Below are 25,449 nucleotides of genomic sequence, written 5' to 3'. Positions count from 1 at the left end.
TATATTGTCCCTTCATTACCGTTTTAAGTCATATGTTCATCTAATCTCAGTGTATACAAATTATTTTGTTCTGAAAAGTCGATTGTGAGAACGGCTTCAAAATGTGTTTACTAGTGTCTTAGTTCTGTGATGGTTTAGGTTATTGAGTATTCAGAATTGAAATATTGGTGGGCATGGATGCATGATTTTAATCTCAGCGCTTGGGAGGCAGAGGCAGACAGATATGTAGGCTACAGAGTGAGTTCAGGACAGCCAGGGCTACACAGAAAACCCAGACTCAAACAAAACAAAACTGGAATTGAAACATCATCGATGGTGAATGCAAGCCTCAGATGGAGTAACTAGAATGTTCATGGAATGGATGGCTGTCAGGAGCAGGTAAAGAAGTCATTTGATAATTTAGTAAATTTAGATTTGGCTAAGAGTCTGAATTACATGTTCAAGGCACCGTCGATACCTGGTGCATTGCTAGTACCCAGATCCAGCCACCATTAGCTGATAGATGATGATGAAGGCAATTTCTTGTTCAGCCTTTGGCCTATGAACCTAGGGCAAATTTACTATCTAAACTAATTGTTAACTTAATGACCGGAGTAGTCGGATTATTAGGCAAATTCTGGTTTTGAAGAAATTGTTGGCATTATTTGTAGCAGGGGAATGTGGGCAGCTATATTTGTATTAGAGATTAAAATACCAAAATCTCAGTATCAGCAACCAGAAATTTAGAGTGTCCTTAGATTATTGACAGCAGATTTTTTTTTGTTGTTGCAGAATTGTTATTACACATTATAAATATTAGAAGTTATTTTCTAAATTGCCTACTTTTTATGTTGCGTGGACATGAGGATGATGAGTGACATCTTGCTTGTGAACAGAGAGGGTGGCACTGAGTTGCAAGTTCTGACCTGGTTACTTACTACACTGGTAGATGCAAGGGCTGAGAAAGCAGACCAGTGTGCTTTTCCCAAACTCTTAGCAAAAAAAGGGTTTTTGTGTTTTGGTTTATTTTAATCATCTCATTTCTGGATATTTTATCTATCCAGAAATTGTTACTGAACTAACATTGGGGATAGTTCTTACCATATAGTGTTGCTGTCCTGTCCTGTCTTTTTTTTCTTAATTGCATTTATTTAGTTTCTTGGAGACAGGATCTTTGTATAGCTTGAGCTAGCCTGGCATTTGCTCTGTGTCCTAGGCTGGCCTGGGATTTATGTTATCCTGCCTTTGCCTCCTTGGCACTGGTATTGCAGGTACATGCTTAGCATGAAAATTAAACTGTACAGTTTCTTAAGAGCTTATTACTTTTAATTATGTCCATGCAAGTGAATATGTGTGTATCAGATGTATTAGATCTCCTGGAGCTTGAGTTATAGTCAGATTGTGAGCTGCCAGATGTGGGTGGTGGGTAGAACTCAGGTCCTGCAAAAACAATATGCACTCAACTACAGAGCCATCTCTCCAGCCCCTGAAGTTTGGTGTTTTTGTTATTCTTTTGAGACAGGCTGATCTTGAATTCCCAGAGATTAGATTTGTTGTGTTGACCTTGGATCCAAGTAGTGATAGACAAAGGAAATTATGGGTAAAGGAACCAAACCCGGCCTAGAGAGATAACTCAGCTGTTAAGTGCCCTCTTCTGGTGTGTCTGAGACCACATGGTGGTGTACTCATGCATGAAATAAATAAATAAATCTTTAAAAAAAAAAAAAAAAAGGAAATCAAAACTCTAACCATATGGGATGGGTTCCGAAGTACAGAAGCTAAACATGACCACCATTAAGAAATGCTGTGCTGCCCACAAAACAGTGGAGTCACCTGCTCACCGCCTATTGTTTATCTGTTTGTTTGCTTTGTTTTGTTATTTGAGACTGGGTATCAGGCTAGCCTTGAACTCAGAGAGATCCACCCTGCCTCTGCCTTGCAAGTGCTGGGATTAAAAATGTATGCCACCACACCTGGCCCAAAGCAAATAAGTGTAAATAATGAAAACATCACGCTGATGACATAAAATTCCTGTTCTTGGAATTAAGGCTGAGGAACCTTGATCTCTTTTGAATTATGAGTATCAGTTTCATTTTTCTGTAAATGAAGTTAACACCTTCCCTATTCGAGAAGGTAAAGGAAACACAGGAAACTCATTAAACTTTAAAATATAATGTGAGGGTGGGCATGGTTGCTTATGCCTGTAATATCAGAGGCAGAGGCAGGTAGATAGATATCTGAATTGGAAAGCAGCTTGGTCCTATAGAGGGAATTCCAGAAGAACAGCCAGGGCTATATAGAGAGACCTTGTTTCAGAAGGATGGGGGCAGCACATAATTTTTGTTTTTGTTTTTGTTTTTTGTTTTTCGAGACAGGGTTTCTCTGTATAGCCCTGGCTATCCTGGAACTCACTCTGTAGACCAGGCTGGCCTTGAACTCAGAAATCTGCCTGCCTCTGCCTCCCAAGTGCTGGGATGGTCATGTTTACCTTTTGTACTTCAGAACTTATCGTTAGGGTTCCCTTATCTGTAACCTCCTTAGGTCTATCACTGAGGTTCTGGGATCCAAGGTTACCACAACAAATCTGTTCCTTGTCCTAAAAATGAGTGGATAAATAGTATTGTGGTCATTAAAGTCACTCTAAGCAAGACCTTTGGGAGCTTTGGATATGGTTACAGTGTTAAAATGTAGCTGCATTCTAAAATGAGATCTAGCCTTTGGGTCAGTGAGAATGGGCCTTGGCCTAAGAGTGAGCCCTGCAGAAGGAGGAGGGGTAAGCACCCTGTCCCGGAGATAAGCTGGAGTTCAAGCGTGGGCAACCTTTGATAGCACGTTCTGGTAAAGAGGCTACAGTATGCTATTGGAGACATTTTTTTCCACGGATAAAATGATGCGTATACCCTTCCAAAGTTGGGAGTTTTTCTGTACTTCCCCTCCTTATCTAGGTATTGTTTTGTTTTCTTGACCTTTTTCAGTAAGAAAGTATGGTTTGTTCTCCACAAATACTCATTTTGCCTGTTCTCTCCAAGCATTGAAAAAAACCACAAAAGAATGACATGAAATTTCATGCAACTAATTATAGTAAGTGGTGTATGTGTCTTAATACTTATGAAGATTGAAGGGTACTGAGGATATAGCTCTGGTAGAGTTTTTCTTGCTTAAAACATGAAAGCCCTGGGTTTGATCCCTAGTGCTACGTAAGCTGCGTGTAGTGATGTCACACTGTAATTTGCTTCTGAGGCACTGAAGGCAGGAAGAGCAGAGACCTAAGGTAGTTGTGCGCTACATGACACATGTGTCAGAGAGGGAATGAGAATCAAAGGTCCCTTTGTTTGAAAATGCTTGGGACCACAGTGTTGAAGGAAATTGCAGGATTCTTAGATTTTTGAACTATGCATAGGCTTGAACATCTCCAGTCTGAAAAACTGGAATGTTCTGAAATTTGAAACCTTTAAACAGTTGCATTAGTGATTGTGGCCAGGTATTTGCAGTTAAATTTGATTTTCTGAAGAGCCATTTTATCACTAGCAATAGAGAATGTCCTTATTAGAACATGGGGCGAGACCATTTAAGATATCTATGAAATTAATATGAATTATTTTTGCTTTGCATAACCCTATCTTTTCTATTGTATTATGCTCTAATAAGTTTACTCTTTGGCTTTTAAAAATTAACTTTATTTTTTTGCTCATCAGATACATTCCCTTTCTGTTAAGGAAACCATAATTTAAAGTTTTGTTTTGGTCTTTTCAGTGTCTTGCTTAGTGGCAGTAATAGTATTAGACTTGAGTCTGAAACATCACCAAGTTTATCATTTGATGACAGTAAAGTTCGGGGTTGCTCTTTAGGATCTGTAGCTCAAACTTTTCTCTCTTAGTGCTGACATTGGGACTTGCACCAGAGCCTTGGGTCAGCTGTGGAAGCACTTTCTTTTGGAAGAGCGGCCGTGAGGTTCTTAAGCACCATTTCTCCACTCTGTTCTTGATTTCTTTTTCTAGATTTCCCTGCTTTTGTTCCCATCTAACTTCTCTAGTTTACTTTCACTTGGTAATTTTGATTTTTCGAGACAGGGTTTCTCTGTATAGCCCTGGCTGTCCTGGAACTCACTCTGTAGACAGGCTGGCCTCGCCAGAAATCTGCCTGCCTCTGCCTCCCAAGTGCTGGGATTAAAGGCCACCACTGCCCAGCGTTTATAGGTGTTTTGTTTGCATATCTGTACCACATGTGTGTGCCTAATGCTCAAGGAGGCCTTGGATCCCCTGAAATTGGAGCTGCCAGGTGAGTGCTGGGTATCAACACCCCCCCCCCCCCATGGTATGCTGGAAAAGCAGCCCTGCTGTCAACTGTTGATAGATCCATTTCTCCAGCTCCTAGAACCTTATTTTCTAACTAGTAGCTTGCCTGTTAGATGGTTACCAGAAAGTGATGAAAATTGAAAAACAGTTTTAAAAATGTAAAGTTACATTGCACTCTGTGACATAGTAACTTATTTCATGTGCATGGTAAAGCTATTGGCTGTAGATTTCCTCATCTTTTGAGAGTACAGCTCAGTGAAAAGATTGGTCTATGGTGGCAGGGATGGCAATGGAAGAAGCCTTCCAACTGTGTGCCAGTGACTTGGAGTTTCTGCTGCCTTCATGCGTCAGTCATTTTTAAGTCTTCCATTAGATTTTATAACATAAGTTTGATAACTAAAAGTTCAGGGCTGGGGGCTGATGGCTCAGTGGTTAAGAGTACTGGCTGCTTTTCTAGAGATCCTGAGTTCAATTCTCCGCAACCACATGGTGGCTCACAACCATCTATCTCAGGGGGATCTGATGCCCTCTTCTGGCAGGCAGATGCACATGCAGCAGAGCATTCATACATTAAATCAATAAAATTTTGGGGGAAAAAAGTTTAGGGCTTCGGAGAGATGGCTCAGAAGTTAAGAGCACTTTCTGGGTTCGTTTCCCAACGTCCACATGATGGCTCACAACTTCTCATAACCCAGTTTCATCAAATCCCATGTCATCTGCTGGTTGCTTTGGGCATACATATGTACACGAATAAAAATAAAGTCACACATCCTTTTCAGACAAAATATGCTTGTGTGTGTCTGTCTGTTGATCTATACACATTTTTTTGGTACTTGGGATTGAACCCAGGACTATTTATTTCTTGGAGTTACAGTACGACAATACTAATTAGATAGTAATCAGCCATCTTACTTTAAAAAAAAAAGTAGAGTTTAGGACTTTCTCTCTTTGTGTGTGTGTGTGTGTAGAAATGGAGGTGAGAAGACAAACTATGGAAGTCAGTTTTCTCCACTATGTTGGTCCTGAGGAATTAAGTCAGGTCAGGCGAATGCTTTTATCTCTTGAGCCCACTCCACGGGCCCTCCTCACCTTTCTCCTTTTTCTGAGTTAGTGAGTGAGTGAGTGTGTGTGTGTGTGTCTGTGTCTAGTATATGCCTGCTTGTATGGATGTGTAGCACTGTTTGCCTGGTGCCTGTAGAGGTCAGAATAGGGTGTCTGTCCGGTTTCTTAGTTGTAAACTACCATGTGGGTTCTGGGAACTGAACCTGGGTCCTCTGCAAGAGCAACAAGAAGTGCTTTTTAGCTGCTGTGAGACATCTCTCTCCAAGATCTGTTTATCTGTGTGTGGATGTGTGCATGGGTACCTTGGAATTAGTAGTTCAGATCCCCTGGAACTAGAGTTATAGGCAGTTATGAGGCATCTATATAGCCTGCTGTCTCTTATTCTTTATGTTGGCTATAATTAGACCGTTCTGAGGGCTATATGTATAAAATAAGTAATAAAGCTGTATTTAACCAAGCTAATTTTTCCATTTGTATTTAATGTGTATGGGTGTTTTGTCTGCATATGTGTCTGCACTATGTGTATGCCTGGTGCCCAAGCAGATGCCAGAAGAGGCAAGCAAATTCCTTGGAACTACAGTTCCATGGTTGTGTGCCTTAATGTGGGTGTTGGGAGTTAAACCTAGGTCCTCTGTTAGAACAGGCTCTTAACTGCTATACTATCCCTCTAGGCCAGAAATTTATTTTTCTACTGTGATACATTTTTAATAAATGGTGTCAACCTACTTTATTCTCAGTTATATCTAAGAAGATGTTTTTTGTTGTTTTTGGTTTTTTTTGTTTTGTTCTTTGTGTTTGTTTTTTGTTTTTGTTTTGTTTGTTTTTGTTTTGTTTTGTTGACAGGGTTTTTCTGTATAGCCCTGGCTGTCCTGGAACTCACTCTGTAGACCAAGCTTGCCTAGAACTCAGAAATCTGCCTGCCTCTGCCTCCCTAGTGCTGGGATAAAAGGTGTGCGCCACCACTGCCCGGCTCTAAGAAGATTTATTTTGTGGTATTTTACAAAGATGACTTAATAGCTATTTTTCTTGTGTTTTCTCCTCCAGCATTTAACATTGTGCAGCAAAGAAATGGTTATGGAGAAGCCCAGTCCGCTGCTTGTGGGGCGGGAGTTTGTGAGGCAATATTATACTTTGCTGAATAAAGCTCCTGAATATTTGCACAGGTAAAATTTAGTATTCTCTGCGTATGGCCACATTTCATTGTCTGTTTTGTCTCTTTATATGTTGATGGTATCCTTGCAAACTGGAACAACATGTCATATCTTAATACCATAACACATTTGGTCACACACACATTTTACTATACTAATGTGGAGCTTGACTCAATAGAAGGTTCCAGTGAGTGATTAGAAATCAATGACTTAAACTCATCTTTTCAAGTTCTCATGTCATTGAGAAATACTGCTACATACCTGTGAAGGATCTGTGTTCTCATCTGAAAAGCAGAATTACTAGGAGACAATGCTATTAGTAGTTTGTTCACCATTTTGGCAAGAGCTGAATATCCGTAAGCTTAATGTTTCCAGTGGCTAGAATGAAGTATATGTAGCGTATGGTTCTTCTTGCTAAGTCCTGTTCTGGGTGGAAGAAGTCCTTGAGCAAGTTGAGAGTAAGTGAGACTCTTGAAAGATGGGTCTTTCAAGTTGCTGTCCATTGTTTATTATTTCCCTCAAAAAGGCTATTACTGACTCTATGTAGGTCTTAGGTAAGCTTTCTGGAATTAGATTTTATAGGTATACTGTTTGACATGTGTTACTATTGTCTCTTCTGTATTATAGGAGAGGGGAGAGGTTTGTATTTACTGTTTTCTGGGTTTCCTTTCTAGGAATGATTTTTTTCCCCTCCATGTAAACTTTATGGTGTTCTTAATGTTCTTATGCTGGTCTTATTTATTTATTTATTTATTTATTTATTTATTTATTTATTTATTTATTGCATAGGAGTATACTGTAGCTGTCTTCAGACACACCAGAAGAGGGCATTGGATCCCATTATAGATGGTTGTGAGCCACCATGTGGTTGCTGGGAATTGAACTCAGGACCTCTGGAAGAGCAGTCAGTGTTCCCAACTGCTGACCCATCCCTCCAGCCCTCTTATGCTGGTCTTAATGTAGGCACTTTAATTATGTTTCTCATTTTTGACAGCTGACAGCCATCTGTGTTTCTCTGCATAGCCCTGGCTCTCCTGTAACTCACTCTAGACCAGGCTGGCCTCAGACTTAAGAGTTCTCCGGAGTGCTGGGATTTACCACCACCCCCTAGCTTTATAACTATATTACTAACAGTATAACTTTGAGGCCGGCAATATGACACAGTGGATAAAGGAATTTTCCAGGAAAGACATACGACCTGGAGCATTCATTAAAGGTGGAAGGAGATTCCTCTGATTGCCACACAAACACACCTGTACATGAATATCCACAAAATAATTTTTTAAAATCTTAAGGTGGTACAGCTTCCGTATTATAGCTAGCATATTTAACTACTTTTTCCTCTCTTTTCCTCTTAATAAAAAATTTTTGATGCTTTTAAGTTTTTTTTACCAAGGGATTGGAAGATGAGACAGCAGTAGAAAGCATTTGTTGGTCTTGGAGAGGCTTGAATTTAATTCCAGCACCCATGTTTCAGCTCAAAACCATCTATAACTCTAGTCTCATAGAATCTTGTGTTTCTGTCTGACCTCTGCGGGTATTAGGCATACATGGTGTACTACATACATACAGGCAAAACACTCACACAAATTTAAAACCTGAATAAAATTTTTAATACTTTTCTCCTCAGATAGCCCTTTTTATATACCTTAGTTAATTATATTCTTAGAGTAAGTTCCTTGAAAAGTTGTCACATCTAAGGTCTGATTATTTCTTAGGTTTCAAGTGTGTGTATTGTGTGTAGGCATGCACATGCGTGCAGGTGTCTAAGGAGGCTGAAGGAATAGATCCCCACTGGTGCTAGAGTGACATGTAAAGTGGTGTGAACTGGTTATGTGGATTGCTTAACTTCTGTACACATTTAGATATAGCACTACTTTAAGAAGTTGTTAGGATTAAAAGCATCAGCATGTGTCAGTGAAAATACTGCTTGGCCCAGAGAAGCTTCTGATATGTCTGACGAATGCTGGAGAATGTAAATGTACTTACTTAACTAGTAGGAAAGTCAATGTAGAGATGATTGTACACTTGTACTCGGTCTTTGAATTTCTTTTGATTATTTGAAATGTGTAAACTGTAAGCCTGTAGAGTTAGTAACCACTTGGAGGTCTCTGAGGAGAGTATTTAATGAGAACAGATTGACACAAATTTGAGACTAGCTAGTTGAGCATCTGCCTTGTTAACATGGAGATTCTGAGGATTCTCTGGACATGGACTAATTTAGTCAGCAACTCTGTGGATGTAGTCAGAGTTGTGTTTATGACTAAGGACCCTTTATCTATTTGTTAACAGAACTCTAGAGGCTCCTAAGCTTTCTTGACATGTCAGTGGCAATATTTTTAATTGTTAATGGTTTTGCAGGTTTTATGGCAGGAATTCCTCCTATGTTCACGGTGGAGTGGATGCCAGTGGAAAGCCCCAGGAAGCAGTTTATGGCCAAAATGTAAGTCACAAATTATCCATTTTTAAAATGTCTTTGAATTAAGATGGCTTTAAAAATACAGCCTTTCAGTGGGTGTTTTTAGTGTGATCTTTTGCTGTAAAGAGTTTTAGTAGAACTGTATTATATCAGGATGTTTTCAAAAGGAGAACATGGAATGCTTTATACATATAGTTGAGAGAGCATATTTTGCATGTTACAGGAAAGTACAAAAATACAAATACAAAATAATTGATCTTGATGGGAAGAGAGGACATAGAGGATTTGAGGCTTCAGTTGGACTCCAGCTTGGTCCTTAGCAAACAGGAAGAAACTGGATATAGAAAGTAGCATCAGCAAACATCATAATAAACTAAAATTAGGTATGAGGTCAAAAGACAGTGGGTAACAGTTTGAGAATGGCAATTTAGTACTGTTGCAGGGTATTTGATCACACTGAACCCCAAGATTGTGTTAGTTACTGAAAAAAAAATCTGTTTCTAATTATGGTGTGGCTCAGCCATAGCATACATACACTTTTAATCCCTCTGGCTGAAATACAGACATGCCCTTAGTACACACCTTTAATCCCAAACAATGAAGGTAAAGTTAGTTTGTAGACAGAAGCATCCAAGTTTGAAATGATGTCTAATTGAGTGGCAAAGTGACGAATTAGAGAAAGATTTGACAGAATAGGGTATGCCCAACTCCAATGAGAAGAGAGGAAAAGTAAGCCACTTAAGGGACAATGCAGAGAGAGAGGGGAAACAGTTTTACCAGAACAGTTTTACAGAGACAGGTTGAAAAGATAACAAGCTAGACACATGTGAAGACAGAACGAGCCAGAGAGTAAGGAGGAACCAGAAGATTAGAACAGATGGCCAGAGTTAGAATGAGGCCAAGTAGAGCAATTCAGGAAAGGGTGAGAGAGAGAAGTCAGTTTGAATCAGTCAGCTTGGAGAGGAGTTTGAGCCAGAACACCTGAGTTGATTCAGTCAGCCAGTGTTCAGAAAGAACTAGGAAGGGATGAGATTATTTAGCAGCTAGTCTTAGGGGCTGAAAACATTCTAGACCTAGATTGGATTGTACAGAGACTAGAAGCTTCCAGGATGAGGCCTAGGTTAGCAGACAGAGGTAGGTATCAAGTGGATAAAAGTTAATTTTACATTTGGCCCCCAACAGGGCTCAAACCTGCAACCCTGAGATTAAGTCAAACTTTACCAACTGAGTTAGCCAGAGAAATGAAGAGAGGAGAGCTGCATAGCACCCAGACTACAACACAGTATCAAGATGCATAGGATTTCTTGTATAGAGGTGATGGTAGTTTACAGGTAGTCTGTTATAATACTTAGTTTCTGCACTGAATTCAAATTAATGCCGAAAGCAAATGGTTAACCTTTTTGAGTTATAAGGAAATGTACATACAGTGATATGTAGTTAATGTGGTGCACAAGAAATTTATTTTCTTCACCCTTTTCCTCTGTAAAGGATATACACCACAAAGTGTTATCTCTGAACTTCAGTGAATGTCATACCAAAATTCGTCATGTGGATGCTCATGCAACCTTGAGTGATGGTGTAGTGGTACAGGTTATGGGCTTGCTGTCTAACAGTGGACAGCCTGAGAGGAAGTTTATGCAAACCTTTGTTCTGGCTCCAGAAGTAAGTCTTCACTTCATTTACTTTGTATTTATATGATTTATTTGTTAATAGTTTATTGAAATGCTAGAGTTTCTTCCTACAGGCTTGGATTTGCTTGTTGCTGTTTTTTTTGTTTTGTTTTGTTTTGTTTTTAAATTAACTAACTGATACTTGAATTTTACTTACTTGTATGGGTATTTTGCCTTTGTGCGCTGCTTGCGTACCTGGTGTCTTTGGATGTCCTGGAACTGATGTTATATAGACAGTTGTTCCAGGGGTACTCACAATCAAACCCTGGTTCTGTAGGAGAACAGCTAGCATCCTTAACTGCTGAACTGTCTCTCTAGCCCTTTTAATTTTGTTTCTTGTTTTATTTGCTTGTATGGATATGTGTCTGATGCCCTTAGAAATGGGAAGGGGATCAGATCCTCTGGAACTGGAGTTACAGTTGTGAGCTGCCATGCTGGGAATTAAACCCTGGGTCTTCAAAAGTGGCCCGGGTTTTTAACCACTAAGCCATTTCTTCTTCCTGCTTACAGCTGTTTTTGAGAGATTTTATTAGGTGTGTTGATACTGCTTATTTGGACATTGTGTATGTATATGTATGCTTTAAAGTTAGAATCTGAAATAAACATGCAAGTGGATGATAAATACAGATAAGAAGATTGGGATGATATAGTTCAGTGATAGGACATTTGGCTTTCTGTTGAAGGCTCTGAGTTTGATTCCCAGGACCATAAGATAGAGGAAAAAACCCACATGATCTTTGAAATATAAAACTGTATTTTCAGAAGGTTTTGAAAAACTGGAAAAACTTTATGAACTCAATGTTTAGAAGAGTTTTTTAATTGTAATAATTTTTATTTTTAGTCACTAGTGTCTACTCATTCGTGATGCTGGGCTTTATTTTGACATTTTCATGTGTGTGCATTGTGGGTTTTTTGTTTTTTTGTTTTTTTTTTTTTTTAATTTAAGCACAGTCTCCCTGTAGCTCAGTCTGTGGCCCTCCTCTGTCTCCGAAGAGATGGGATTACAGGCATTGGCCACCACATTTTATAATACTTGGTGTTAGGTTTGTTTTTTCTTTATTAACATCAAAACATGCTCAGCTTTGGATAATTATATTTAGTCTAGATTATTTCTGTGGTACTAAAATACAGATTGCATGTAAGATTGTGTGTAAAATTTAATTTGTTCTTTTTTTTTCCTTGGTTTTTCAAGACAGGGTTTCCCTGTGTAGCCCTGGCTGTCCTGGAACTCACTCTGTAGACCAGGCTGGCCTGGAACTCAGAAATCCTTCTGCCTCTACCTCCCAAGTGCTGAGATTAAAGGCGTGCACCACCACTGCCCCGGCTAATTTGTTCTTTTAATACAATACCATGGATGTTGACAGTTGTTTGAGGATATCATGAGTACTTCTATTTATGGGTATTCATGGAATACTTGTATGTTTTTTTTCTACAGGGATCTGTTCCAAATAAATTTTATGTTCACAATGATATGTTTCGTTATGAAGATGAAGTATTTGGTGATTCTGAACCAGAACTTGATGAAGGTAAGCTTAGCTTGAAGGAAGAAGGTTCTGTCAGTAGTCTTACTTTGTAATTTCTGTAAGTGTTAAACATTTGGGGATTTGCTGTTTATTTGAACTGAAACTCTTTCCCCCCTTTAGTTTTTGTTAGGGTAAATATAACTGTGTACATGAAATTATGTAAAAGTCAAACCTAGGAAGTCTCTGTAGATGACTTGTCTGTATAGACTATACTAGAGTTTGATACATACTCTGGAATTGTCTTGGGGACACACTTTTATCAAAATGAAATGAGTGGCATAGAACTCACTTTCCCTTCCTGTTTGTTGCCTGTCCATGTTGTGGCTGTACTGTGTTCATCCACTGATATAATACCTGTTTTTTTCATTATCACTCCTGAATAGATATGACAACAGAACCAAAATAATGGTTTTTAGCTTCCTGGTTTTTCCTTCCTTTACTAATACATCTTGTTAAAATAGAGTATATTCAACTTTTTTCCTGCTTGTTCTCTTTAGTTTGTGGGGAACAGGGACTATTTCAGTGAATGACTGCCTTTGTAATAAGTCTGTTGACATTTTAAACTAGCAAACCCTTAAACATAGTACAGTATGTATGTTAGAGCCTACGTAAGTCTCTTTTAAAAAGATTCGATGTGTCATGTGTTGTCAGAGTCAGAAGATGAAGTGGAAGAGGAACAAGAAGACAGGCAGCCGTCTCCTGAACCTGTGCAAGAGAATGCTAACAGCGCTTACTATGATGCACACCCTGTGACGTAAGACTAGCTAGCAGTTGCAAGGTTGCATTGTGTTGACCTGTAGTGAACTAACTGTAAGGTAGTTCTTTCTAGGATTATTGTTGGAAGTTAGTTTTTTCCTTTGGTGCTAAGTATTTCATGCATGTTAGATTATGCACATTGCCACTAAACCACACCCTCAGCCCCTGGGAATACATTTTTGCTAAAACCGAATAGTTAAGCCAGTATTTGGTTACTTAGGGCATGTATCAAGATACTGAAAATCACTAGTAAATTCAAAAATTTCACATGGTTTGTATTGAAGCTATGGTTGGCTGCCGATAATGCAGGCTGTTTAGGACAGTATACTGAACTTATTTCTGTAAAATTTTATTTTAACATGGCAGAGAAATGTCTTGACCCATGAAGGTACTCACGGGCCTAAGTTTTCTTCCTGACATAAAGTAGAAGATGACTGCCTGCCTAAAGGCCTGATCTCATGCACTGTCCCCATACATACTGATTCTGGAGTAAACCTTGTCACCATTTAGATTTGACATGATGGGGTTTGGCTGTACTGATGGCACAACAGTTAAGGCACCAGCTGATCCCCAACACCCACATAGCTGGCGGGAGCCCTAGACCTGGGAATCTGATATGCATGTTGCACAGACATACATGCAAGCAAAACACCCTTATGTGCAAAATAATAAAACCCATTTTTAAAAATTGATGGGACCCGATGTGATGGTGCACTCTAATCCTGGCACTCCAAGGAGGCAAAAGGTGGAGCTTATTGAGTTTGAGGCCTGTGTGGTCTACACGGGAATTTTAGGCTAGCCAAGGGATACATAGTAAAACCCTGTCTCAAACAACAAAAACAAAACAAAAAGATGGGTGTAGTAGACTGGAGGTGAGTCTCTGGTAGAGCAATTTCATTGGTATGTGCATGGCAGGAAGGCAGGATGTACAGACTTCCATACCTAACACCACACCTGTATGACTAGAGAATACTTTCTTACAAATGCAGAACAGGTTACTGGCAGGAACATAACTAGTTACAACTGTTAGTATGGAGAGAACTAGTTTTATTTCATTTGAATACCTAGTGACCTAGATATTTCATTCTAGCAATGGCATAGAGGAGCCTTTAGAAGAACCCTCTCATGAACCTGAACCTGAGCCAGAATCTGAAACAAAGACTGAAGAGCTGAAACCCCAAGTGGAGGAGAAACACTTGGAAGAGCTAGAGGAGAAGTCTGCCACTCCTCCTCCTGCTGAGCCTGCTTCTCTGCCTCAAGAACCACCAAAGGTGAGATCAAAGGAACTTTTCAGATCTGGGACCTCACATTTTCATACTTGGTGCCATTAATAAAGCATGGTTTTGGTTCTGTTATTTGAAATAGTAAGCTATACTTATATGTATATGAAAGAAGCTGGAGTTTTTGTTGTTTTGGGGAGATTTCATGGTTTCTCTCTACCCCAAAAGTATTCCTAAGAGTGAAATTTATAACCTAAGATTCCTCTTGTCTGTATGCATTGTTGAATGACTTACATGAGGTTATTCAAGTCCATGTGTGAGGTTTTCAGTTGCTCATCTCTTCTGATGCTCCAGGAGTCACGCTATGTCCCAACTGAAGTTGATCTGTGAGAGACACCTGATTGTGATATAAATGGGATCAGTTTCCTTACTCTACTAATTCTTTTGTACAGATGTGTGACACCCATAGTATATCATGTAACTCTATCTCTGTCACGTAGACGGTTAATAGGTTGGGCAGTGAGAGGAGAGTAGTGTAGGAGTCCTTGTTCACTTTGTAATGTCTGTTGAGTCTCCAACAGTACTCTGCTCTTCCTATGCTTCTCTCCCCTAACACCATCACTCACACATCCTGTCTCCCCTAAGGGGAGAGAATTTCAGTTCTCTGGTTCAGATTTTATAGCATGTTTAGTTGATAGTGGTTTGCCACTTGCTTATGTAGGAACTTGGTGTGGTTTTAGCAGTTGACAAAACAGTCGTATCTTGCATAATGAGATTTTGAAAGTTGGCACACAGACTGGCATGTGTGTGTGTGCCTTTCTATTAGGAAGTCCTTCAATATAAAGGAATAGATTAGAAATGAAAACATTAAATATTTGGAAGTTTCCCTATAGGAATGTTGGTGGTTTTCCATGATTAGTAGTCTAGGTTTGTTGCATTTCCTGCAGGCTTTCTCCTGGGCTTCAGTGACCAGTAAAAACCTGCCTCCTAGTGGTACTGTTTCTTCCTCTGGAATTCCACCCCATGTTAAAGCACCAGTCTCACAGGTAACCAATCTGTGAACACATTGGATTGTATCCTTGTTACATTTGCCAATTGCTTACTTTTTATACATTTTTAAGCGAGTCAAGCAGAACTATGCATTAGACATTCAAAAATGTATTAAATGTCAGTGCACCCACTTTAAATGCCAAATCTCTATTAATCTACAGAGGTGGTATTTGGGATTTGGGTGTGTGCAGTACAGATTAAGTTGGTTTTACTAATATAATGTTGTCATTTTAAAGGCTTCGTTAAAAAATTCTCCTTGAAAATTTTACAACTTAGCAAGAGTATTTTAGGCTAGAAATTTGAAAAGGCACAAAATAGAATGACTTTTTTTTTTTTTTAAATCACTGTTCTAAAGAAATAGAAACCTTGGTATGTGTGTGTATATATATAATATATATCACAATATATTATATATATTTACATTGCCTAAACTCAGTCTGTGAGTGTTTGACACAATTTGAAGCCTGTACCAACTTATGACTGTAGTGTTCACCTTAACAGATCTTTTCAGTATTCTGCTTTTTGTCTGTTTGTCATCTTATCCATTTCAGAGCTTTCCAGAACTGTGAAAATATGACACAATTTATGATGCTTGATAGATAGCGTAGATTAAATTTGAATTAAGTTTATTGGCATATAAGTATCCAGTTTCCCCCCTACATTTTGAGTAGAGCTTCATTTTCCACAGAATTTACACTTAAATGGTTATTGTATACATTTTTTAGATGCTCTAACATTAAGACATTGAGGTTTTAAAAGTAACTAGTAATAATCTTGTCCTCGGTGTTTCTACACATGCACACGGTACCATAATACCTGTGTGTTGTTGGTGGTGATGTTTTTTGTTTTTTGTTTTTTTTTTTTTTCTGGTTAAATATTTAAATATGGTTGTATTTGATCACAGTCGAAGTTCAACCCTAATGATTTATACTTTTTAAGCCAATCTTTTGAGTGACTTGGGACTTTGAAGTCTTTATTTCTGTCAGATTCACATGTGGAACCTTGTTATTTTAGAGATTCGGTGACTCTTTTTTAACTTAAGAGTTTTGTGTTTACCTGTGTGCATTCATATGCGCCTTGTGCATGTAGTGTCCTCAGTCCAGGACAGTGTGTTGGTTCCCTTGGGACTGCAGATGCAGATGGTTATGAGCTGTAGGTGCTGAGGATGGAACCCTCTTGGTCTGAGCTGCTGGTGCTCTTCACTGACTGCTAAGTCATGGCTACAGCTCAGTGCCTACTTTAAGAAGTTCAGTAATATATTCCTTTTATTTGCCTAGCCATTATGGTCAGTGTGTAATTTTCACATTTCTTTTTTGGGGGCTAGGTCTGGGGATAGGGTCTCATTGTATATAGCCTTGGCAAGCTCTGAAATCAAGAGATCCATCTGCCTCAGCCTTCTTAGTACTGAGATAGAAAGTATATTCAGATATTTCTTCTTACTGATTCCTTAAAACTACTCTGCATGAGAGGTATTAATATTCTCATTTTAGAGTTAGGAAAATTCTAGCATAACTCATCCATGTTTAGACAGTTGAAATATAGCCTGGCTTTTGAATTTATGTAGGTGCACATCATACTACATGTAGTTCTAAATGCATGCATTTTCTATAGTGTCTTGTGGAAGATATTAGGTCTCTGTATTCATAACAGAATTTAAGGTATTTAGTATTTAAGGCATCTCTTTTTTTAAGATATGTGTTACTAGATTCTAAACTCTTAGGTATCTTAACGTTTGAGTCATTTTTGAAGTTACTTTATTTCCCACTCCATTAAAAAATGTTTTAAAATTGAACTTTAAGGGCCTGGAGAGATAGATTGCTCAGCAGTTGAGAGCACACATTGAGGATCTGAGTTAGGATTCTCAGCACCTGTGTCAGGTAACTTAGGATTGCCTGTAACTCCACTTCCAGGGGACCTGATGCCTCTGCTCTCATGTGCACATGCCCACACTTAAGTATAAACACACATAATTAAAAATAATAAAACATAAGCTTTAAGACTATCTTTGTGTCATGTGTAGAATAAATTTGTGATCTTTTCACTTAGTTTAGTAACCTTCAACGTATTTTGTTACTTTTGAACAATATTCTTTTTGTTTTAAAAGAAAATTCAGTCTACTTTAGGGTATTGGTAGGCATTGAGAAACAAGTAGGTAAGTGAAGTCTTTGCTGGAATTAACCAGCTCTCTTGATAGCTTACACTCAATTGAAGGACTTCTGTATGGTTGTAGTGATGCCTTTTTGACTTGCTTTCACAGGTTTTGTTTTATATTTTGTTTGACATTAATTCATAGGATTTGCTGTAAGATCATGCTTTTGGTACCTGAAGTTAAATTGAAGGCCTTAATAGTAGGCTGTCAGCTACTTCATCTGTTAGGAATGCCTAGTTTTGGTTGGTGGGTGAGAAGAGGGAGAAGGCATAGCTGACTCAGCTGACATTTGTTAAGATTCTTTGCTTTTTGTTCTTATGCACTGGCACTCTTGTCTACTTCCAGAGTCAAAGTTACCAAATCAATGTACAAATTATTTATAAGATAAATTGTTTTGAGAATTTATTTTTGTAATAAGGTTTGAAATGTGTTAAGGCCAGAGCCTAAAGTTCTTTGATAATATTTAGATTGAGTATTCTATTTTTTTCCTGAAAATTCTCAATGTAAAGTATATTTGATTATTTTTTCAAAAAGATAGATAGATAGATAGATAGATAGATAGATAGATAGCTGGTAGGTAGGTAGATAGATAGATAGATAGATAGATAGATAGATAGATAGATAGATAGATAGAACAAAAACTAAATCTTTTCACTATGTAGACCAGGCTGACCTTTGAACTTATAGAAATCCATTTGCCTCTGCCTCTTAAGTGTTGAGATCAAAGGTATGCACCACCACACCCAGCAAAATTAACATTGTAAATAGGCAGATTCCAGGACTTTGTGAAAAGATTTCATCTTGGGAAAATAAGTCTACATAGGGAGAAACAAAACAGGTTGTAAGAAGTAGGTAAATCTTTTAAATAACTTAATGTTAATCTATATCTTAGAGTTACAGCAGCTGCAACTTTTTTATATTTAGATTTATCCTTGCAAATTATAACACCCCGGTTATATAATTAATGAAAGTTAAGGGTATTGCTTAGACCAAGGTCCTAAAAGAGTAAAGTACTAGCTTTTAGTTTGCGATGTCCATAGTCTGTTGAATGCTTGTAACATCTTTTGATGATTCATTTAGTTTTGTCTTTTCCTTGGGCTGTAAGTCCTTGAGCAAGTAGAAAGCCCATGGAGGCTGAGAATACTGAAAATGCTATTGTATGAGGGGAAATGACAGAGAGCTGTGGACAGATGGCACTGTTGTTTACAAAATCCTTGAGTGTAGAGTGTATTTGAGTCAGCAGTTGACAGACTGGTCCTGTCATTCCCATCGAGTTAAGGAAGATGAAGATGGTTGTTGAATCCTTTCTCAAGGGCTTCTTGTATTTGAGATTTTATATGGAAACTCTTGTTGCTTAATTTTTGAGATGTGGTCTTACTGTTTCAAGCTGGCTTTAAACTTAAGATCCTTCTGCCTCAGCCTTCTGAGTGCTGGGATTTCAGGCACTTGCCACCATGCAAAAAAGGGTTACTGTTTGAACTATTAAAATAATTGGTTTCAGGATGATGGGATGGGCTAGAAGATGTTACTGAGCACTGTTGATGTCTGAAAGCAAGCAAACTAGGCATTTATTGAGGAATTGTGTGTCTTTATTCTTGTCTCTATAAGATAAGAAAGCCTTTTAACTTTGTCTTCTGTATGTATATGGAGTTGCTCATCTTGCATTTTGTGGTTTTTGTAGCAATAACTTACCTGTTTCATTGTGAGTATAATTTTAATTTTAAAGAGTGTTATTGTGTAAAAGCAGCTTAGTGTGAATTATACAGTATTGAGTAAGAAAATTAAGATTTACCCTACAGTCCTAGCTTGGTACAGAATATCTTTTAAAAAGTATTTTCACACATATAGGAAATTATATGAAAACATCATAAACTTAATATCATTATCCTTGCTAGTGACTTGCTAATAGGTGCTTTGATTGGTTTTTCTCCAGTAGAAATTACTTGCTTATAATATAAAAATTTTAATAATTTTTCCATTATATTTTAGCCAAGGGTTGATGCTAAACCAGAAGTTCAGTCTCAGCCACCACGTGTACGTGAACAGCGACCTCGTGAGCGACCTGGTTTCCCTCCTCGAGGACCAAGGCCAGGTAAGCTCAGTTCATCTATAGCCTTTCTTGGACAGTTGGAAAAGACTAAACTTTAAACAACGATATTGGGTTTCATACACTGGTCCATATGAAGATCAGATTACTTAGGTAGGGACACGCTGCTAAGATGGCCTGGGCTAACAAACAACTTTGAGGAGAGGGTCTGCTGACCTCTGGAGACATGTGGTTTGATAAAAATGTGCCCCTTTATCATTTGCTGATTGTTGTTGCTTTTAAGCTGAGCTATTAGTATTCAGCTCACTGTACACTCTTGTCTCTTCAGGAAAAACTCTTCACACTGACTCCTCCTGAGTTGTACTAAGTTTTCATAACTGTATTGTTATCTAAGGTGTAGTAAGGACCATTATTTGAATTCTGTAAGATTTAAAAGAGCTTTTCTGGGGTGGTGCAGCAGTTATGAGTACTGGTTGCTCTTCTAGGGGACTCAGGTTCAGGTTCCCCGCACCCACATGGTGCCCATAGTTGTCTGTCACTCCAGTTCTGGGGCTATAATGCCTTCTTCTGCCCTGCCAGCAGTAGGTATGTGTGTGGTGCAGAGACTGTACATGTAAAACCCCCATACATGTATAAATAAGGCAGATAAATCTTTTAAAAAGAGAGAATGCTTTGGATGCAAGTGAGATACACTACCGTACCTCAGATTTAGAAGTGTAATTCTATAAATGAAAGTAAGGAATTCTGAAGTTGCAGGCCGGTAGGTAGCATGTCTTAGCTTTGGTATTGACTGTCATGATCTAGGATGACATCCTTAAGTCTGAGCTGCTCATTCTTAAGCCATTGGGGTGTTAATGACGTTTCCTTGTGTGACGCCTGTCTTCTGTGACTGTTGCTATGTTATGAGAGGATTAAGTAAGATTATATGTGACAGTATTTTGGGAGGCAAGAGGCCTAAAAAAAAGAAATGCTGGTACAATTAACATTGATTTGGCTGTGCCCTACAAAGAGGAAATGTGTTCTATTTCAAAATACTCAGGAGATATTTAGGAGGAATATTCCTCACTGACTGAAAGTCTACTTTGTTCCTGGGTTATAGAGAAATAACTATCCTTTGAGTGCTAGTCATTCATAGTCTTATCAATAGTCTACAAGTCTAGCAATCTAGTCAGGATTGGTCTGTTTCTGCCGTCTATCTACCTACTAATAATACATGTCATCTTCAAGGAGCACATCTGCTTTATTAAGCAAAAGCAGGAATTTTAGAATTGGGTTTGTTTTCTTTCTCTTGTTTTGGTTTATTTGAGACAAGGTCTCATTGTGTGGCTCTGGCTGGCCTGGAACTCATAGATCCTCTTGACTGTTAGGATTTAGGGCATGCACCACTGTGTTTGGCACTAATATTGATTTTTCCTTCTTTCTTTCTTTCTTTCTTTGTTTCTTTGTTTCTTTCTTTCTTTGTTTCTTTCTTTCTTTCTTTTTGTTTTTGTTTTTGTTTTGTTTTTCGAGACAGGGTTTCTCTGTGTAGCCCTGGCTGTCCTGGAACTCACTCTGTAGACCAGGCTGGCCTGGAACTCAGAAATCCTCCTGCCTCTGCCTCCCAAGTGCTAGGATTAAAGGCGTGTGCCACCACCGCCCAGCTCTTGATTTTTCTTTCTAGTTCATTTCTTTGTACTCTTTGTATATGTTGTTTCCTTTCTTCCTGTCTTTCAGGCAGAGGAGATATGGAACAAAACGACTCTGACAACCGGAGAATAATTCGTTATCCAGACAGTCATCAGCTTTTTGTTGGTAACTTGCCTCATGATATTGATGAAAATGAACTGAAAGAATTCTTTATGAGTAAGTGGTTTAGTTTGCATTTATGTTCTACTTTTAAGTTAAAGTTTAATGGTTACCCTACATTAGATACACATAGCTGCTCACCAGGGCTCAGTCCTCTTGTTGTGGTCCTGATCTGCCCTCCATGAGCAAGAGAAACTGGACTGGTTGGGGGTGTCCTGTTTAAGTGGACAACAGGACTCCACGGTTTTCAGTACAACAATTTTATCATCTGCTATAACTTGCAACATAAAGGTTTCCCTTAAAATGTTCTTGAATGTAAATAAAGCCCTAAAGGAAGAAACAGCCTTTTTGTCATTATAAAACCTAGCTTTTTAAATTACTTATCTCTATATTGTATCTTACCTGCTTTCAGTCTCACTTTAATTGGTCAGAAGGGAAGAGATGATCACGATATCACAATTCCAGTGACTGTTGAGTGTTGCTTGGTCAGGTTCAGGAGATGAGAAAGGAGAAATGGCTGGAAGAAACAGTCTTACCTTTAAAACTCAAAGATTCCACTGGTAAAACGGGGTGGGAAAAAATGTTTGTTTTTCCAAAACTTGACAGGCAGTTTTTTTTTTTTTTTCCTCTTATGTGGAGACAAGCATCTGCTAAGGTTGTTAAGAGGTATGAGGTGGCAGCCCTCCTGAGGAAATGCCCTGTAGGAACCATCCTGCATAGCAGCTTTGCCATGTTTATTTTCAGATGGATCAGAAACATGACAGTTGCTCATTCTGAACAATTAAAGTCACTAGGATGTTTTGCTAAAATATTTAACCCTTGGTTGTAATGTATATTTTCACAGGTTTTGGAAACGTTGTGGAACTTCGCATCAATACCAAGGGTGTTGGGGGAAAACTTCCAAATTTTGGTTTTGTGGTTTTTGATGACTCTGAACCAGTTCAGAGAATCTTAATTGCAAAAGTAAGTGATTTAAGGGGCATAAAATTTTCCCTTTTTTTGTTGTATATAGGATAAATTGAAACATTTAAAACCATAGAAATCTTTTTTATGGTAAAGCTAAAAAATAGTTAACTGTGAAATGGTATTTATGCAAAGAATAAGAAGATAGTATTACAGTCTGCTGTATGGATCTTTCACTTGCTCAACTGAAATGCTGACGTTTATATAAAGACTTGTGTTAAAGTTTCTTATTTCCTAAAAGATTTTCTTATGTATGCAAATTATAATATCTGTCTATTTGTGTGTAACCCACTCATGTCATTTTTCTGTTTTAAAGCCAATTATGTTTCGAGGAGAAGTACGTTTAAATGTGGAAGAGAAAAAAACAAGAGCGGCCAGAGAGCGAGAAACCAGAGGTGGTGGCGATGACCGCAGGGATATCAGGCGCAATGATCGGGGTCCTGGTGGTCCACGTGGAATTGTGGGTGGTGGAATGATGCGGGATCGTGACGGAAGAGGGCCACCTCCACGAGGTGGCATGACACAGAAACTTGGTTCTGGAAGAGGAACCGGGCAAATGGAAGGCCGCTTCACAGGACAGCGTCGTTGAAGTTCCACTGTTGGCAAAGTTTTGGCAGTGGTACCTAACTCATCGTGTTTGCATTCTTGTTAAGTTTTTTTGGCTTTGGAATGTGACACAGCCTTTTTGATCATTTCTTTGATGTGAAAAGCATCTTTTGGTTATCAGTTAAATTGAGGTGGACATTATTTCCCCAATTTCACAACAGGATTCATATTGTTAATTTATAAAGCTAGACTTGGAGAATTAAGGACTGAGAAATGACCATATCTTAAACTGTCTACAACAAAATGAACTTTAAAAAAAGGACATGCCCACTGAGTCCAGGTCATTTGAGTTTTAAAAAAAAAAATCCTCTGCTGCACATTTTGTTTTAAGTGTTAACTGTTTCTGCTATTAATGTTGGAAACACAAATAGTGCAATTTGTGCAATTGGAGAATCTTGCCTTTTCTCTTGGCTCCCCCCAAACACAGACAAACAGAAACTTGTTACATGTTCATCAGAATGCACTATCGGGTACTCTGAAGTCATTAACATTGAAATCTGCACCAGGAGGCAACAGGGAAAAAAAAGTGTGATCTTCTTTTCTAGTAGAAAATAGTTTGTGAGATAATGAGGGCGTCCTATCTGCTGGCTGTGACTAGCGAGTGCACACAAACCTTAACAAGACTGCAATGTTCCAGAAGGAAGTCATTTAGTTACCAACGAAATAACAAAAACAAGAACTTCAAAAGCTATGGTCTTAAATACTAGACCAGGGTTAGTAGCTACGTTGTCAGTTTTCTACCTGCCCTCTTGAGTACAGAGATGGATGGCTGCTCAACACACTCCTCCCCTTTCCTTTCTTTAAGCTGTGTACAGTGAAAAATGTCTTTCCTGTATTTTGTTCTCTGGTAATGTAATAAGCATGATGGTGCCTTCTATAACATCATTCCAGTCTTGCTGGTGATTCTGTACAGCGTGGTTTATGAATTGCTGTGTTGCAAAGCTACACAGCTGCAAAACCATTGAAGAAAATCATTGATGTATAAAAATTGCAGTATCTTTAAAATCAGTAAAATGGATGCTTATTATTTATCTTGTTCTTCAGTTAACCATCTTCTATGTTCTGTGTGGGAGGGAGTCATGTGTGTTTGAGGGGAGAAGTCAGTTGAGTCTCTGACTTTTAGCTCCAGTGTGAACTATAAAAACCTAACCACTTAGTTCTTGGAAAAGTCTAACAACTTGGTGGACATTTTGTCACATTTGAGAAGCAGTCAGATTCCTGAAATGGCATGTGAACCTGAGTGTGGATACTGCAATTTTCAGAGGGAAGAATGGCAGCTCGTAAGGGTGGGAGACGGGAACTGTCACTCATTTTGCACAATTCTTGAACTGATGTCAGTACCCAAATGGCTCCTGAATTTAAGTCTGGGAGGACATCTTTTTATTTTTACATGAACCTTTAAACAATTCTGTGAGCGAAGTTTCTAGCTGCTGGATTATTGTCTGTCTTTACAGCAGGTTCCAGTGAACCACAAGAATGGCAAAGGTTATCTGGTTTTACTGTTGGAACAATCAGTATATATCAGATTTCTGGTGTTTCAAGCAAGAAGCGGAGTAAACAAGTGTGACCACTTAAAGCTGCTTGTTAACATGGAAGACTTCTCCATTCTACCTTAGTGAAAATAAATACACACTTGACATGAGAGCAAATTGGTTATGAATTTTGTGACTGTTGGCTAGTTATTAAACTATTGGTTTTTTTGTCAACTGGGCAATATGGATAAAATTTACTTTTTTCCCTAAGAATGAGGTCTTCCATGTTTGAGGAAATGTCTTGCACTATTGCATATATTTTGTGGACACAGATTTTTGTAGTTTCCATTTTGGAAGGCTAAAGTTTCTTGTTTGTTTGAAACAGTTTTACACTTTCTAATGTACAGTACTTGAAATTCGTACTAGAGAATTACTTTGTAGTTTTGAAGCTTTTATCCAAACTACTTTGAAATAAGTGGCTTTCTTGTCAGTGGTTTGCCCCCAGGTGTAATTTTCTTTTGTTATTACTTCTTCTTATTGTGTAAGAGTGTGTATATGTGTGTAAATATTTACACACAACATCTGCACAAGTATATATATTTCCAATCCAAGATAATTGCCCTGTAACCCATATATACTGTTCTGGCAACAAAAGACAAATGTTAAGTGTATCAGATAATTGGAGCTAAGAGCCATTCAGCTTCAGCCTTTTTACATACCCACAACATTAAAACATGACATGGAGAAGTTTACATGGTGACTGTTCACCTGCAGTACTGTGGACTTTTTAACATTTTGTCCCCTTTTCAGTGAAATACTAAAAAGTACTCATCTACCATTACTGTTATTTGCTGATTTTTATTTTATTTTGATGGTAATATTCTATCCTTATGACACTATTGCAACCAAATTGGCTTTACCATCTTGGCTTTAGTAGGTATAGAAGAAAGTGGATTACCATCTTTATTTTGTAATGTGTTAAGCATTATATGCTGGTAGAATCTAGTTTAATTGTTTCAGGTGGAAAGTATTCTTTTTGAGTTTCCATTTTGAATGTGTTTGGACTAAAACAATAAACTACTGATGTCTGCAGCATTTATCTATGTCCCTAATTTAATCTGAAGTTACACTTTCCCAAATATTTTCTCCCACTTGGATTTCATATGACCTGAATGATAAACAGGTTGAACCAACAGCTTTTTGTTTTGGTATATAAAAAAGCAAAATGGGTTATTTACACTTGAACATTGTGAGTGCTAGACAGTCTAAGTACTGATCTTGATACTTAGTATAAAATAAAAG

At 38.2% G+C, this 25,449-nt stretch overlaps 1 protein-coding gene and 1 non-coding gene across 8 annotated transcripts in view; both read left to right on the top strand.

Annotated features, from left to right (window-relative positions):
- G3bp2 (G3BP stress granule assembly factor 2) overlaps positions 1-25,242 on the top strand; it is a 73,920-nt gene extending 48,678 nt beyond the window's left edge. For 4 of the 7 annotated variants that reach the window (XM_034508501.2, XM_034508499.2, XM_034508500.2 and 1 more), the window contains 11 exons: positions 6,381-6,499; positions 8,849-8,930; positions 10,395-10,568; positions 12,012-12,102; positions 12,751-12,853; positions 13,946-14,126; positions 15,023-15,121; positions 19,264-19,366; positions 21,035-21,163; positions 21,951-22,069; positions 22,386-25,242. In XM_034508501.2, coding sequence (XP_034364392.1) covers positions 6,405-6,499; positions 8,849-8,930; positions 10,395-10,568; positions 12,012-12,102; positions 12,751-12,853; positions 13,946-14,126; positions 15,023-15,121; positions 19,264-19,366; positions 21,035-21,163; positions 21,951-22,069; positions 22,386-22,658 — 1,449 coding nt within the window. In that variant the 5' untranslated portion in view covers positions 6,381-6,404 and the 3' untranslated portion in view covers positions 22,659-25,242. The remainder of the gene's footprint in view (positions 1-6,380; positions 6,500-8,848; positions 8,931-10,394; positions 10,569-12,011; positions 12,103-12,750; positions 12,854-13,945; positions 14,127-15,022; positions 15,122-19,263; positions 19,367-21,034; positions 21,164-21,950; positions 22,070-22,385) is intronic. The other 3 variants (XM_034508505.2, XM_034508504.2, XM_034508503.2) reach the window with 1 other exon arrangement.
- Positions 21,240-21,364, top strand: LOC117713285 (small Cajal body-specific RNA 23). The gene has a single exon (XR_004607448.1).
- Positions 25,243-25,449: the final 207 nt, after the last annotated feature.

This window comes from Arvicanthis niloticus, chromosome 7 (assembly GCF_011762505.2).
Source record: "Arvicanthis niloticus isolate mArvNil1 chromosome 7, mArvNil1.pat.X, whole genome shotgun sequence".
Taxonomy (NCBI): domain Eukaryota; kingdom Metazoa; phylum Chordata; class Mammalia; order Rodentia; family Muridae; genus Arvicanthis; species Arvicanthis niloticus.
The sequence above is the reverse complement of the archived record's forward strand: the minus strand, read 5'-3'. Positions and strand labels throughout refer to the sequence as shown.